General features: G+C 45.3%; 2 protein-coding genes across 5 annotated transcripts in view; both read left to right on the top strand.

The window, feature by feature from the left end:
* ZBED1 (zinc finger BED-type containing 1) overlaps window positions 1-15,630 on the top strand; it is a 59,682-nt gene that overhangs the window by 33,254 nt on the left and 10,798 nt on the right. Inside the window, exon 1 of one of the 3 annotated variants that reach the window (XM_055701344.1) lies at window positions 14,158-14,820. The exons of 1 other annotated variant lie outside the window; for it this stretch is intronic. The gene's annotated coding sequence lies outside the window, so the exon portion shown is untranslated. One more of the 3 variants, XM_014279450.3, reaches the window with a different exon arrangement.
* DHRSX (dehydrogenase/reductase X-linked) overlaps window positions 12,329-15,630 on the top strand; it is a 169,549-nt gene continuing 166,247 nt past the window's right edge. The window contains exon 1 of one of the 2 annotated variants that reach the window (XM_055701347.1): window positions 12,329-14,115. In XM_055701347.1, the coding sequence (XP_055557322.1) occupies window positions 13,797-14,115 (319 nt within the window). In that variant the 5' untranslated portion in view covers window positions 12,329-13,796. The remainder of the gene's footprint in view (window positions 14,116-15,630) is intronic. The other variant, XM_055701346.1, reaches the window with a different exon arrangement.

The raw sequence follows: 15,630 nt of genomic DNA, 5'->3' as shown, positions 1-15,630 counted from the left end.
GCCTACATATTGTAGTCTATTGATATTCACAGCTTATGCTTTTCATTTCAGCAATTTTCCTTAATTTTTATTTTCTTCTTGTGTATGTGACTTATGCAAGACACATTTATTCAGTCAGTTAAATCTTTTGCTCCATTGTTTCTAACATCAGACATGTCAGCACTGGGATCTTAGCAAAGCATAAAAACTCTCTAATTTTACAAGCTAACATATGTTTGACCTATTCCTTTCTTGGTTCGGTTATGAAAGTAGAGAAAAAAAGACTATTGATATTCAAAGAAAAATAGATACAGAAAGTTTAAGATTTTTCCAGTAAACGGCTCAAGTATGAGGTCAGATATTTTTTTGTATACAGGACTTTTTTCTTCAGCATTGCCTCTCTGTGTATGACTCCGTCTAGAGATATTCATATCCCCAGGTGAGAGTTGAGAGGATTTAAGGGGAAGAACACGCCATCTGGAACCTTTTTTTCCACTTTGTACATTTACAATGTGATTTAGCTGTACCCGCCAGCTCTGCAGCTTGGCTTGGGCTATGCAAGTTGACCAGCATTTTTCTAGCTGCTATCCCATGGGATTTACGGTTCCGCAGGCCAAATCCTCCTTCCAGTTACACCTCTGCAACCCCACTGACAGTTACAGCATTGTGCGAGGGTAACTGAGGATGTCATTTGGCCTGCAGTTATGTGGAATCACACCGTGCTTGTATTTCGGTTTTTATTCCTAGGGTCAGGTTCTGAAGCAAACCCACAGTTTAATTACAGGGGCACTGTGGTCAGTAAATAAATCTGAGACTCAAAGGCAGCGTTGCAGAAATTAGTGATAAAGCAGAACAACCCCAGTTGGGAGGAGAGATCCTCTACAGCAATTACATTTTAGCTGTCGAGGGAAACCTGCCCCAAAAGCAGGCTGGGCACTCTGAGGGCTGAAGAAGCTTCCAAGGATTTAGAAAATAGAGGATCAGCTCCCAGGCTGCTCAAAGAGACAGCTGGAGAGAAACGAGGCCTTTTCATTATGATCTTTAAAGGTCTTTTCCAACCTAAATGATTCTGCGATCGATGGAAAGTAACGTTTTTGTGTCGGAAGGTGATTTCAGCTGCTGTTTTGTTTTCTGTTTGTCATCTATTGTTACAGACTTGAAAGGGTGCTGGGTATTTTCAGGCACCCCTCCCTCCCCAGCCTTCCTTCCTCGGTATTCTCGAATATTCTGCCCAGCTTTGCCCTTGCTTTTCATTTTGCAGTTGGGTGTTATGTCCAAAGAGAACCAAAGCCTACCAAGATGTGTTTCATGGACTTGCTGGGCTTCAAGTCGTGCCCTTCATGTGTTACCAGAGGAAATTCTCAGCCTGAGTATTTTCTGTACTTCTTGTAAAGATATTAACAGCTGCAAATTAGCTTTTGACAGAAGGACAGAAGGTTTGCAGCCTAGCCATAGCACCAGGTCTTTGATGGAAATAGTTTTCAGTATGGGCCATGAGACCGTGCAGCCCCTCTCTCCTTCCTTGAGCTGGAATGTATCCGCTGCTGGGGTGTTGCCCCTCTGTGACATAGAAAATGACAAGTGAAGTTGAAACATCATTTTAAGCTTTTAACTTCTCTTGTCACTTGACTATACCCACTAAGGAAAGTGATTTATGATACTGGCTTCACCCTCCTTGCTCTGCTAGGAGACGAAGCAATGCCTGACAGGGAGTATCCATCTTCATTGCTGCTGTTTTGATTGGAATTGGTGGGTGCTAAAGATGCAGGAGACAGTAATGGTGCCTTTCAGAATATTAGGGGGTGAAGAAATAAGCTTAAGGAACTGGCAGATTATCAGAGGGGAAAAAAAAATCAGAAAAAAAAATCTGTTAGGAAAGCAATGTTTGTTTGTTGACTCTACTAATGAGTCCATAGGGGTTTTGTAACGTAATTATCACTGATCTTAATAGATATATTTCTTTCTAGATGCATACTAGGGCTTATTTCTTAGATTTGAATACTTTCAGTGAGTTTATTTTATAAGCAAATAAAAAAGGGCACTGAAAAATAGGGAAAGCCTAAAATTTTGCAGAATCACTAAGTACTACAAAATTGTTACGGGAGGATTTCTTCTGCTTTCCAGACTGCCAGTGGTACTGCCAGTCAGCTGGCATTCAGGAGTGCTTGGTAGTGACCATCCTCCCTCCCCAGCCAGCTCCTCAGAAGAATCCCTGCACAGAGAAGTGGGAGCACAGGTTCAGGTTCTCTGCAGAGATGTCAGAGGCAGCAGCCTTACGCTTAAAGTGTAGGTACAAGACAAAGAAGAAAGATAAACAAAAGCTTTCAGAGAGTAGATCGAAGCAAGGAAATTAATAAATGAAATGTAATAAATAAATGACTAGGTAGGCGAGGTGCCATGCTTTTTTCTCATTTCCAAGCTCTGCCTAGGAAGGCTGGTAAATAGAACTGGTCAATCAGTGGAGCAGTGCCTAGACAAGAAAATGAGTTAATGCACCGCAGAGAGTGGAGGTGATGGGAGGAGGCTGTGTGCGTTATCACTACCTGCTCGCTCATTTTCCCCTGAGACAATTTCCTATCATCATTAATGATAATTTCTGGAGACGCTGGGCAGAGATGATTAAATCACTCCACATTTCAGATGCATGGGGTTTTTAGTCACTAATAATCTGGATTAGTTTTTGATTAGTGACTATAAGTTATCAAGAAATGTATCTTCAGGGCAACGAAACCTGTTCTCTCTCTTGTAAATGTGGAATAAGCTTGAAGTCAGTAGTGTGCCACTGATGCGTAGCAAGCTTAATTCAAGGTAAAATGATTTCTATTTGAAGGCACAATGCTAATACTGAAAGAAGAGCAAAGTTCCCCTTTGTGCAGGAGGCCTAAATGCACCAAAAAATCACCTCCCGAGCACTGAAAATGATGTACTTCTTGGCCCTCTCTAAAGGGGTGAATGCATTTCATTCAAAGAACAGAAATCAACCATTTATAAAAACATCCAGTTGGCTGGCTTTTCCACTGGAATCATTGTAGAATGTATAAATGGGAACTGGTTAGTCTGGGAGGAAAAAAGTCCAAACTAAAGTATATGTACTTAGTAGAGCCATCATCCAGTGCAATGATCAGAAAAACGGCTTGAGGTTATTAAGGGGAAATCATTGAAACTAGCAGCCTAGTGCACAGCAAAAAAAGCAAACAAGATAATAGATTGCAATAGATTGCTTTATGTAAGCAAGAAAGTAAGAGAGAACATGCTTGATTCTTGGTATATGGAAAAATGTATTCTGGGAAGAAAATGAAGCGTCTTTACACTCAACAGGTGTGTTCATTTTCCTATACGACATAGTTTGCAGCTTGTGTATCAAAGTATACATCAAGTGTTTGCTTTTAGAAAATTGTATTGATAGATTTTTATCTTTTTAGAAAAATCATTGCAATACATATTATGAGCATAGACAATGACACAGCAGAAACAAGAGAGAAGTAATCAGAATATTTCCCGCCCCCCCGAAGGATTAAATTGTTGTAACTGTAAACCAAACAACTTACTACAGGCCCAAACAGCCCTGAAAATTCCAAGTAGCAGCAGCAAATAATTAAAAAGGAAAAGCTGAGACCAAGTCTTATATTTAAAATGTTTCAAGAACTCATTGCAAATACCTCTATTTTCTTTCTTTTTTTCCTCTCTCCCTCCCTCTCTCAGTGGCAAACAATAGTAATTGGGAAAAGAAAGTGCAGAAAAAAATGTTACTTACAAATTGTTCTTAGCAGCATAGTGGCCTGACTGGTGAAGGGGCGATGCAGTCCCAGAATATGGCTGCAGAATGGCACAGATGGGGAGCTCTTGTGTGCTGATGTGAGAGCAGATGCTGTCAAAGGCATTTTGTGGCATTAGATAAGGCTCTGGCTCCTCTCCATCGGCAGCACCAATCTCGTTACTCTCAGCATGTGAAGAGATCTCACTCTCTAAAGCCAGGGCTGGATGGCTGTAATGAGGCGCACCAGTGCTGGAGACAGCCAAAAGCCTGCAAGCTGAATTTTAGGAAAACATCATGTGCCATTGTCATCTATATTTTCATATCTCACAGTTAAAAATAGGGAAGAGCACGGCACGGTATGACTAGCCAGTTCAGTGCAGGCCTTAACAAGAACATCTCTTGTCTGTGGTTCACTTACTTAATACTTATATTTAATCTTTGCCTAGTTTACACTTGCAGTTGAGCACTGTAAATACATTAATTACTTTTTATACTGACACCTCTTTCCATATGTCAGTCTCAGTTACATTAATAGACACTCCGTAGACACTTTGAACAGGAGGTGTCTACGTAAAAGTTAACAGATTGTGTTGTATCGTGAACTCCCTCTGAAGAGACATAAAAGATCTTTTACAGTAAACAGGAAATGAGTAAGACAAAGCAGCAGTATATAAAATAATAAGTGGTTTAAAGATAGACTGGGAATTTTGCTTTCCTGCCTCATAGTACAGAAATAAAGGGCTATGCAATGAAATTTGAAGGTGGTAAATTATAAAAAAATTAAAATATTTTGTGACATTTGTTTGTAATCATATACATGAAGTGCAGCACAACTAGAAGAGTAAAATTCAAAAATAGTTTGGAGAATCATCTACATATCAAATATATCTAAAGAGACAATTAATGGCAGCAAGACAAAAAAATGGATGTGAAATCTTAAAGAGTTTTAGTTTAACAACCATTACTAAGTATCAGTATAATAGGTGGAGATGAGAAGTAAAGTGGAGATTACCGTGTAGGAGGTTTTCTGCTGACAAGATTTTAAACTTCCCTCTGAGATATCTGGTCCTCGTCATTTTAACAGATATATACAAATCTGTTCTGATCTTCATCTCATCCAATGTGGCTGTTCAGTGCTTGATCTCATCCCTGAACTACAGATCGTGCATTCATCCATATGTATTTCTGAAGCTGAGTAAAATTTTCTTTCATAACATCATGACTTAAATTATTAACATTTTGATTAGAGCAGGTACAGTTAATAATTAAATAGAGGGAAAACTAAACCTGCAGGTTAAAAAAGCCATTTATTTGGGCCTGACTACAGAAAATTTATGCCCTTTTCTGTAAATAAACTGTATTTTGATTAAGCAGTCAAGTTCCCTTTCGGTTCATACTCTCCCTATTTAATCAACAACAGCAGAAGAGATAGAATCAGATCCTTGATTGCTATTGATGGCTTATTGTAAACAGTTCGTTGCAAGACAAAGACAAATGCAAAACAAAGGCAGGACTGATATTGTGGCAAACAAAAAACAGGAAAAGCCAGATGCAAAATGCAGATTTTACCTTGATTCCTCGATGAAAAAAAATATTTAAATACAGCAAATTGGCTGTTAATAATCTCATTATTACAAAGCAAAACCCCAATGAAAGACAGGCTGGCCACAAGCAAGATGGGTGCAAGACACCACATGCAAGTTGCAGGAAACCCCCTTGTTTTGCAATTAGAAACCCAGCCAGTGAAATCATGAGCATAAAGCTGCTCATCCTGTACATAATGTATGGTTTTCATTGCTTGCTTTTCTTTACTTTGGAACAGTAGTAAAGGCTCCTGGGTTTACACTTCTGATAGATAAAAACCTGTTTGCTAAGGCTTGCAACTTAAACATGTGGTTAACAGGAGAATCTGCTGTCCACCTATAATTTTTGTGTAACAAGTGCAAGTTATAGCCAGTATAACTTTTTTATTCAAAGTAGTAATGATGCTGTAATGTAATTTATATAGTAAAAGATCCCTACTCTTTTGAGGAAAGAAGTAACGGCTTAAACCAACCACTTTAAACACTTCCCTATTAATTCCTGGGCGCAGGAAATTTCATTCCCCTTCCACATGATTAATGAAATTTCACAATGTTATTTTATCTGTCTGTATACATAAATGTGCATATACCTTTATAAACTATATGTTTACAATGTAAATGTATGTTTTGTTTTTTTATTATGTTTAAACTCAGTTTAGTAATCTCAACCTTAGATAAATCTGCTTTGAAGTGAAGTGAGGGATAGAAAAGTATCTCCTAGCTGGGACTGTGGAATAAAATGTTCTGCAATGCTAAAGCAGCTTATCCTAGACTTATCAATTAACAGTCATAGTGACATGTAGTAGATCACCGGGTGATGTTTTTTTGTGAGTTTCTAGAAAAAAAACACCCCAACAGCCTAGTTTTAAGAAGTAGCTTTAAGGACTGCAAATCTTCACTTGAATTATTAGTTGGTTTGGATTAAGGCCTTTTACTAGATGAAAAATACTTGCTATAAAACAGTCTTACATCTTAGTTTTAAAAGCTTCTTATGCTTGTGAGCTACCTATGTCAATTTATTATGTCATGCTGGTACTTAAAAGCACACTTTCACAAAAAAAACCAAGCCAAACCCAGAAACTAAAAATTTACCTAAAATATATACAAGCAGTGATAGCTAAATCCTTTATGTAAGGCTTATCATCACTAAATGCTGAATGTAAATAGTTGATATTACTTGAAACAGCAGCAGCAGATTAGGATGAATCCAGAATCTGAAATGCACCGTTTCTAACCACTGCACCTTGTGGGAATCCAAGTTATGATCAGGCTTGAGCAATCACGGCTCTCAGGGCAGCTGAAGGACTGAGAAATACCTACTTTGTAACGCAATTGAGAGTGTCTAGTGAAAGATTTAAAAAAATGGCAGATCTGTCACTCTGCACTGTCTCAGCAGACTGGGATGTGATGATGATGATGATGATGGTGATGATGATGATGATGATGATGATGATGATGATGATGATGATGAAGGCCAGGCTGGATGTGGCTTTGAGCAACCTGGTCCAGTGGAAGGTGTCCCTGCCCATGGCAGGGGGTTGGAATCATATGATCTGTAAGGTCCTTTCTAATCCAAACTGTTCTATAATTCTGTGATTCTATGATGTTGAATTAAACTGCTGTCTTAATAGACTCAGAAATTAAACTGTCACAAGTAGTGTATTATGTATAATCAGAATAGTTTATTACCTCTGAAAACTATGAGGGCCATGATATTATGTATGATCATAGTCAGACATAGAATTATAGAATATCTCAAGTTGGAAGGGACCCCTAAGGATCATTGAGTGCAACTCTCTGCTCTTCGCAGGACTAAAGCTAAACCATAGGACTAAAAGTGTTGTCCAGATGCTCCTTGAACTCAGACTGGCTTGGTGCTGTGACCACTTCCCCAGGGAGCCTGTTCCAGCGACCAACCAAATCTGAAAGTGCATTCTTAACAACTGTCAGGATAAGCCTTTGGCTTTCTCCAGCCTTTAGATTATTTTTATCAGCAAAATGAATTGTCTTTGATAATTTCTAGTGCATATATTCTAGGGGGTCAAACTACAATCCTGGAACATTCTATGCTTCCTCACTGGCAAGTGTTTGAGGAGAAAGTCTGAGCCTGGCTGAATCTTCTCTGCAGTTGTTCTGAAGGCAATTTGGCACTGATCACAGTATGATTTGCTTTTATACAGACAAAAATGAGATGAAGAATGAAAAATAAAGCTCAGTATTTACAGAGACTTGGGTCACCCCAAGGACAAGGAATGAGAAATGGTTTTTCACACGTTTCCTGTTGCCTTATCTACGTCATACATGAATTTGTCCTCAAGAATAGCAGGAGCTCTTTATTCATTTGTTTAAATTTTCCCTTTAAATTTAAAATGTTGAGTCTGTTCATTTCTTGGCCTTGCTAATTTTTTTACAGAGTTGCTTTGTGCTTAGTAAATTAATGAATTGCCATAGAATAGCCGAAGTCCAAACCATTACTGCACAAGCCAAACATAAACAAGTTATATAATGCTGCAATCATTCATTTATTAAAGTAAGTGGAAAATTCAAAGTGTATGTAATCTTTTTGGATGACTGACAGGCAGGTGTGATCAAGAGAATGGGAATCCAGTGATTGTAGGCAGATAGAGAGACAGGTTTGTCTGGGTGATAAGAAAGTAAAGTGAGATGGAATTGGGAAAAATGGGAGAGAGCATCATCTGTTCCAGGACAGAGAGAAGTAACAGTGCGAAGGCTGCTGGGGGGTTTTAGAGGGAAGCACTAACAAGTGCCTAGGGAGACTCAGGAGCCAGGACCCGTTGACAAAGAGGAGCGTAAAGCAGCTGTGCCAGGAAAGCGATAAAAAGAGTTGCAGAGCAGGCTTACAGAATTGCTGGACCACCTCTGACTCTTGATAATCCCCCAGTATATTCGATCTAGAATGGAGAAAGGTAACGCCAGGCTTCAGGAACCTCCCAGCTCAGGTCACGGTACAGGATCCACCTCTGCTCCTGGTCCACCTCCCCACACCCCACATAAGCACACCTCCTCCTGGGGTCAGCATGGGGCAGCAAGCCTCAGCCCTGTCTTTTTTACTGCACTGGGCTTTTCAGCTCCACTTGCTTTCAGACATTCTGACCCTACAGACCAGAAAATTGTCCATGTTCATCCTTCCCGCTGCATGCTGTGATCCGGGTTAGCAGTGAGGTGAACCATTTTTCATCAAAGCTAAACCAAAGCCAATGCACCTCTAGGGCGATTCTGCTTTTTTATTTCCTTCACATTAGACTGGTGCTAACCAAGTTTCTGATGAAAGATGTGTTTATCTTACAGTGTGGCTAAGGAGGAAATCACAGATACATGGAGGACCTGGTGTTATGGAAAACTCTTGCTTTGGACCATAATCATCACCTTGGTTGTTTGCTGAACCCTAACAAAATCCTCTTAGCTGTGGGTTTGGCAGTTTTGCACAGGGTATGCCACAGGTGCTTGCAGACATAACTGCACAAACACTGAAATAATCACATGGCAATTATTGACACTAGATATTTTTTAACACAAATTAACTAACTGTCAACAAAACCATTGCTATAGTGGGCATAATTAATCTTTTTTTTCAGTAGCATTATATTATCAGTGTTGGAATATTGCCATTCCACCTTGCTTGTTTAAACCTGTCTGAAATTCCACCCCTCCTCTCCCACCTTGACTGATAGAAATAACACCACCATTTTGGTGCGACAGCTTTTCCCTTACCTCATCCAAGATATTTACAACGTATTATCGGGGTTGGATATGGTATGGAAGCTTGACACCCTGCTCTTATTTTACTCTGATTTCCTGATGAGTATCAGTAACTTTTGTTTCGCTCTCATTTTAGCATGGGGTTTTGTTTATTTTCTTCTGTTTTGTGAATATGCTGGGTCTTATCCCCTGATTGTTTAGCATCCCTTGTGTGCAGGGTCTTGTCAAAGGGCTTTTGAAATTTCATGTATGTTAATAAGTTTATCTACTTACAGACATTTTCAAATAAAGCCCCAGAACTATGTGAGAGCTGATTTCCCACTGCTCAAATAATGCTGGTTAGTTCTTGCTACATCTAGAATTTCCAGATGTTTTGTTATTCTTTCAGCCAATTCACCAAATCAAGTTGCCGAGTACAGTTTGCAGGCTGCTAATACTCTTACTGAACTCTAAACAGATTTACTATTTTTAAGTGTTTTATGACAGAAGTTGTTTTTTAACAAAAGCTTGTATATTTTTGTTAGCAGCTCACCTGCTTTATATTCCTGCAGAATTTTTGTATGTAAACACGTTTGGAGATTTTATTTTATTTTTTTTTTTGTTATTGCTTTTATCTACATGCCTTCTTCTGACTTTTTGGTCTCTGAGTCTTGACTGAACTGCAGGAGGGATGCCCAGATCTTACCTGATATGAAGTATGAGTATATTGGGGGGGATGCAGCCCCAGCCCCAGCTACTCATGTTTCAGGCTTTCCAGACCAGATACATCCTGAAAGTGTGACACAGGCTGAATACCCAGATGTACAAATACAATAGTTGCTGCAGAGACAGTGGCTTTAAAAAAACAAAACGCTCAGCACCAGTAATAGGCACACTATGTTTCTTTCATTATAGCTGAATGGTTTGAGCATTTGGTTGAAGAGGGAAAGTCATCCCTATTCCAGGACTCCATTTGCACTTATTAGTCTGTATTTTGTCCTATTCTTCTCTAGTCTAAAAAGGATAGGCTCTTCAGTGAATATGGACTGGAACTTTGTCCCCTTGATCCCTTGAACCTAAATGCTAGGCTAAAACCCCTCAGATTTCTTTACTGTGTTCCTGGGCTTCACATCCTTATGACTACAGCCACACCAGCAAGGGTCAGTTTTCCCCAATGACACGATTTTCTTGAAAAGTGAAATATCTGAAAAAGACTGGGAGGGATCAAAAGCCATCCTCCTTCATGGGCAAATGCTATAGTACCAGTTCTGTTACGCAGAAGGTTGGTGGTCTTACACTCATCTACTATGTCCCACTAAAGAAAAATAAATGTGTCCCATCAGATGGTTGCCCTCAGCAGAGGAGCCTGCTCTCGCTCCCTGGGACTTCCTACTGCATAGCTTGCAGACACCTCTCCGCTTGGCAAAGTTTCTTTCCCTTTCCAGTTAACCGACCCTCCCCAGGCCACTACTGAGGATGCCTAAGAGCTTACTGCTCCATATGGTCCTGCTATGCCCAAGTGCCCAGCATTAGGCAAGATGCTGCCTATTCTAAGGGGTACCTAAAATGACTCTTTTTTGCAGAGGGGGAAAAAAAACCCATATGCAGCCTGTCAAAATTGTCTGCAGGTGCTCAAAACTCCACATGAATTCCAGATGCAACCCCAACAGACTGTTTCCCAGCACTGCTTAATCTTGTGAGCACCTCCCTGCTGAACCTGAAAGCTCCTCGGGCGTTTAACTTTATTCACCCACACATGTTAAGGAGATCCTGTTTTGGGAAGATAGGCACTTATCTCTTGCCTCAAGTCCCACTGCAATCCAGCTTAGGAAGACAGGCATTTAAATCCCTTTTAGAAGCCTGAAAAATTAGCAGCAGTCAGAATTATGTCTGGCTTCTTCCGGCATGGGCCATCAGCTTCGACATACGTGCAAAACGCAGAGAGCACGTCTCAAGCTAAGCACAGGAGTGGACGTGTACATTTTACTGTTTGAGAGGGATTGATGTGACAGTGTCGACATCTTAGGAGACTGCCCCAACTACTATGTCATGCTTGGGCAAAAAGCATCGACCTTTCCTACTGAACTGGAACCACCGCATGGTGGATACGAGGAGTTGTTGGCTCCAAGTTCTCTTGGGGAGCAAAACCAAGGGGAGCAAACTCATATACTTGGAAAACATGTGTTATACAGAAGATTGTCATGGAACAAACAAGGAAAATAGGGCATAACCTCATAACCCTCCTCCCCGTGCCAGAGAGCCTCTGAACTGCTAGGCTAACCTTGGGTTCCCTTTTGTCTGCTCTGATGTGGCCCCATGTCTTGTGCATTCCCAGCTGCACAGGCTCTCAGCTGCAACACCTACCATCCACGCTACCTGATGGTTGCTGATTATGCCATTCCGCTGGGAAGTTTGAGCTCAGGGCTTAATTAGAGTCTAGAAACATCACCCACTTCCTTTCTTATAGCTTTATGCATCTTTATGCAAAGTGTGGGTGGAAGCACTGTGATCACATACTGCTTCATTAGCGCCAGTCCTGCAGGAGGGACAGATAGGCTGGAGCAAGTATGGATGGGGTTACTGGCTTCCAACGACTTTGCAAGAGGGTATCTGTGCTCTAACCGCAGGCTGGCTTTGCCTGCTGGCACTGTGAGTTCACTTGCAGTCGGTGGAAAGAAGGAAGCACTGTAAGCACCTCAAAGGAAGCAGTCATCATCTTCTGCAGGTCTTCAGAAGCGCCTCTCTGTCCGCTGCCTGTACAGCAAAGCTGAGGGAATTAGATTGCTCCTTTCATCCCTTGCAGGGCTCAGACAGTTAAGATTTCATTGAGGTAATAATGCCTCAGCGAAGTATTTAAAGTAGATGGACAAGATTCCAGCCCAAATACTCGAGGTTTCTGTTAACGATTGCAAGAAAAAAACCCAAAGTATCAATAAGATGGTGATTATTGAAAAATCAAGTTAAAGGGTGTATCAATTTAAATTAGGATGTATTCTAACACACTATTTGAAAAGAATCAAAAGACCTACAGTCTTCTGTTAATATTTTCATTTCTCCTCTGTGCCCCATCAGGCTTTAGAAAAAATAATTAACATTAACAGAGCGTTGAAACAAATTTTCCTCATCCTTTCTGTGAAGCTGTACTCATGAACCACAGAGGGTTGAAAATTTTAACACCTTGTGAAAAAGTAGTGGGACCAATAAGACCATAATGTTAACCCATTGGTTGTTCCCCAGTTAGTCAACTCTTTGGATAGTGTCATCTGAGAAAAGGTAGAGGAGTATTTATCGCCTTATCAATTGATTTTATTCTAGAAAACGTGTGAAAGCAATTACATTATTTATATACAGATTGTGTAAATATACTGTAGGAAGTTTCAGTTTAATGTTGCAAAGGGTTTTCATTAATGCTGTAGTTCTGAGAAAAGGATGTAAACAACATAAAGGAGTAGAGATTTGATTTTTACTGAGATAAGCTGAAAGAATTCAACTTTACTAAATGATAGTGTTTCTTCTTTCATGTCATTTTATGTGATGCTCTTTCTACCTACTCCGCGCACGGTTGTGAAGAATATGCATTAATAATGAATCCTTTATTGATGTGACTTCATGATGTTAATTATTTACATTTGCATAATTCCATGCGTTAGTAATAAAAAAAAACATTCACCAGAGATACATAAAATTAAATGATTGGGTTTGTCCTGGAGCAACTACACACCGCTTTTACTGTATGCATATTTCTGACAGAAGACAGAAAGTCAGTTCTGCTGAGCGATCTAATCTGACATTGAAGAAGTATATCGTTAATTGTATTTTTTCTAGGAAGTACGTTTGCTTTTTTATAAAGGGGAGGAGGAGACTGCGTTTCAAACGCACTTCCAGAACTTTGCATGGCTCCCCAAGCCAAAACCTTACCGAAGGATTTGAAACCGACTATGTAGGTCAGCGTCTCCTCCCGCGGAAGGCCTGCTCCCATTTTTTGCCTTGCCCCGGTACTGGGGCTCATCCGCGTTTATGCAAAGCCGCCGGCTCTGTGAATGAAGCCCGCGCCGCCGGGGCCCGGGCTCGCTGCCCGCAGCCGGAACCGGCCACCTACCGGAGGGACCGCTAGGGAGGACGCGGTCTTCTGTCGCCGGCGTTCGGCGTCTTAAAGAGTCAGGCTGAGGATTTTAAACTGGCAGCAATAAACCTTCGGAATAAACCGCGTGGTACGCCAAGCGTGACTGCAAGGGCGCGCAGTCAGGCCGGTAGGAAGGCTCCGTACGTACACGGCGCTTGGCGACGGCCGGACCTGCCCCTGCCAGAGCCGCGGCCAGGCGGGGGGACGCGCGGCGGGTGCCCCAGGTGCCAGCGGTCGCGCCCAGGCCCGGCGGTGCCTGCGGGTTCCGCAACAGCTGCAGCCGCCCCGGCCCCTCGTCTGTGCCAGCGAGGGCAAACCCTGCAACCGCCCAGCGGGCGCCTTCAGCCGCGGCATTTCGAGCGGGAGCCGCCCGCCCCGTCCCCGCCCCGGCGCTTCTAGCCCCGCTCGTTGCTGTAACAGACCCGGCGCTGGCCGCCTCCCCGGGCGGCCTGTCACACCGCCTGCCAGTCACGCCGCCCCCCCCCCGCTCGCTGCTGAGTCACGCCGCCGCGCCGCTCCGCTCGCCCCCTCCCCAGCTCCCCGGGCGCCCCGGCGGGGGCCGAGCCACCGCCCCGCCGCGGCCGGCCGCCGGTCCGCCCGCCGCCGCCCCTTCCCTCCCCGCGCCGGCCGCGGCGCGGCCCTTCCCCCGCCGCACATGCCCAGAAGGGCGGGAGCCGCGGCGCGCCCCGGCGCTGCTGTGACAGCGGCGGCGCTTTCCCTTCCGCTGGGTGGGGGCCGCGCCGCGCCCCCCCGGCCCGGCCCGGCGGCGGTGGCGAGCCACCGTGCCACGCACAGGCCGGCCGCTCGGCCAGCTCCTTCCCCGCCTCGCCCCGAGCCAGCTGCCGCGGGACGGGAGGCGGCCATGTCGCTATTGTCTGCGCTGGTGCCCTTGCTCCGGGTGTACTGCATCGGCCTCCTCGTCATCCTGCACCAGCTGCGCCGCCGCCTCCGCCCGCGCAGCCCCCCGGCCCCAGGTGAGCATCGCAGCCGGCGCCGCGGGGCGGGGCGGCTGCGGGACGGGGGGTGGCTCCGGGCCGGGGGCGGCAGCCCCCGCCGCAAAGAGGGGAAAGTTTGCCGCACCTTCCCCCACCCGCCCCGGGGAGGGCGGCGGGTGCCCGGGAGCGCGGGGCCGGCACCTCCGGGGAGCGGCGGGGCCTGCCCGGGCCGCACAGCACAGCACTGCCACGACCTTGGCCCGCTGCGGAGGGGGGCCCGGGCCGCGCCGCTCCCCCCGCACCGGGGCAGCGGCTAAGGCACCGCGGCGGCCCGTGCCCGGGCGTCGCCGCCGGGCTCCTCCTCCGCCCCCCTCCACGGGCCGGGCCGGGCCCGCCGCGCCGCCCGAGGGCAACGGCCCGGGGGGGCTGCGGCTGGCGGGGCGCCCTTCCCGCCCCCGCCGCGCCGGGCCCCGCCCTCGCCGCCGCCGGCGGCCGTCAGGCCCCGGCCCCTACCGCCCCGTCCGGCCCCCGGCCCGCGGCCGCCCCGGACGCGGGGCGGGGCGGGGGGCCGGGCCCGGGACGGGCGGCTGGCTGCACGCCGGCCTGACTGCGGCCTCGGGAGGCGGCGTGGGGGCTCCGCGGGCCGGGGGTCCCCACTTCTCCTCTTCCTCTTTTTTGCCTTCTGACGGTTTCGCCTCAGACCTCGGCTCAGAGCCGCGCGGCCGCAGCTTCCCTCGGCCCCAGGTAGGTGCTTGGCAGGCGGGGAGCGGCGGGCAGCCTCCCGCTGGCCGGGCCGCTGGCCGGGCGCTCCTGCCGCCGCCGCCGGCCGGTCCTCCGCCCCGCCGCCTCGGGACCGCCGGCCCTGACCTCCCTGCCCCGGCCGCCCGGGAGGGGCGCGCACCCGCGCTCTGGAAGCTTAAACTTCGATACCGGCTGTCACTCGCTCGCAGCCTTCAAGCTGACGGGTGAGTGACACTTGTAGTTTTCTCCAAGGGTCCTCAGATCCGTCATTTGATGGAGAAGTTACGGTTTTGCCCTTTTCCGATCTGGGTCAACAGCATGTTTAATGCTTGCTAGGGGAAGGTTTAGTTTGCCAGAAAACAAGAGATCTGAGTTTCCTCTTTCCTCATGTTACACTTGAAAACTTTAAAATGTTTCCGAGTTTGTAAACTTACAGCGAACTATGTGTCCGGACGGATGCGCAATGTATCATCAGAGCTGAGCGTACAACTGCATACAAGTCAGTGCCTTTAACTTTCTCTGCTCGGCAGCAAGTGAGCCTTTGTGGCTCTGTCAGTAGTTTTAACCAGTGGAACAGGGGGGGAAAAAAAAGTCTTGGGAGAGCATGGTGTTTCGGTAAGCAGGCGAGGATATTGTTTTAAAGAATATCTGAAGTACTGGAGAGGAGGTGGGACAGGTACACTACACAGCAAGAGCATATTTGTGCATTTCATCACTCATGGCATCCTTGGGTAGCATTTTGTCTGCTTTTTATTAATTCCTGATCCTTCTGTGATAGGCCGGGATTCTTTTTTTTCATTCTCAAAAGACAGT

This window comes from Falco cherrug, chromosome 2 (assembly GCF_023634085.1).
Source record: "Falco cherrug isolate bFalChe1 chromosome 2, bFalChe1.pri, whole genome shotgun sequence".
Lineage (NCBI taxonomy): Eukaryota > Metazoa > Chordata > Aves > Falconiformes > Falconidae > Falco > Falco cherrug.
Note: the sequence above shows the minus strand (reverse complement) of the source record. Positions and strands in the feature narration are given on the sequence as shown.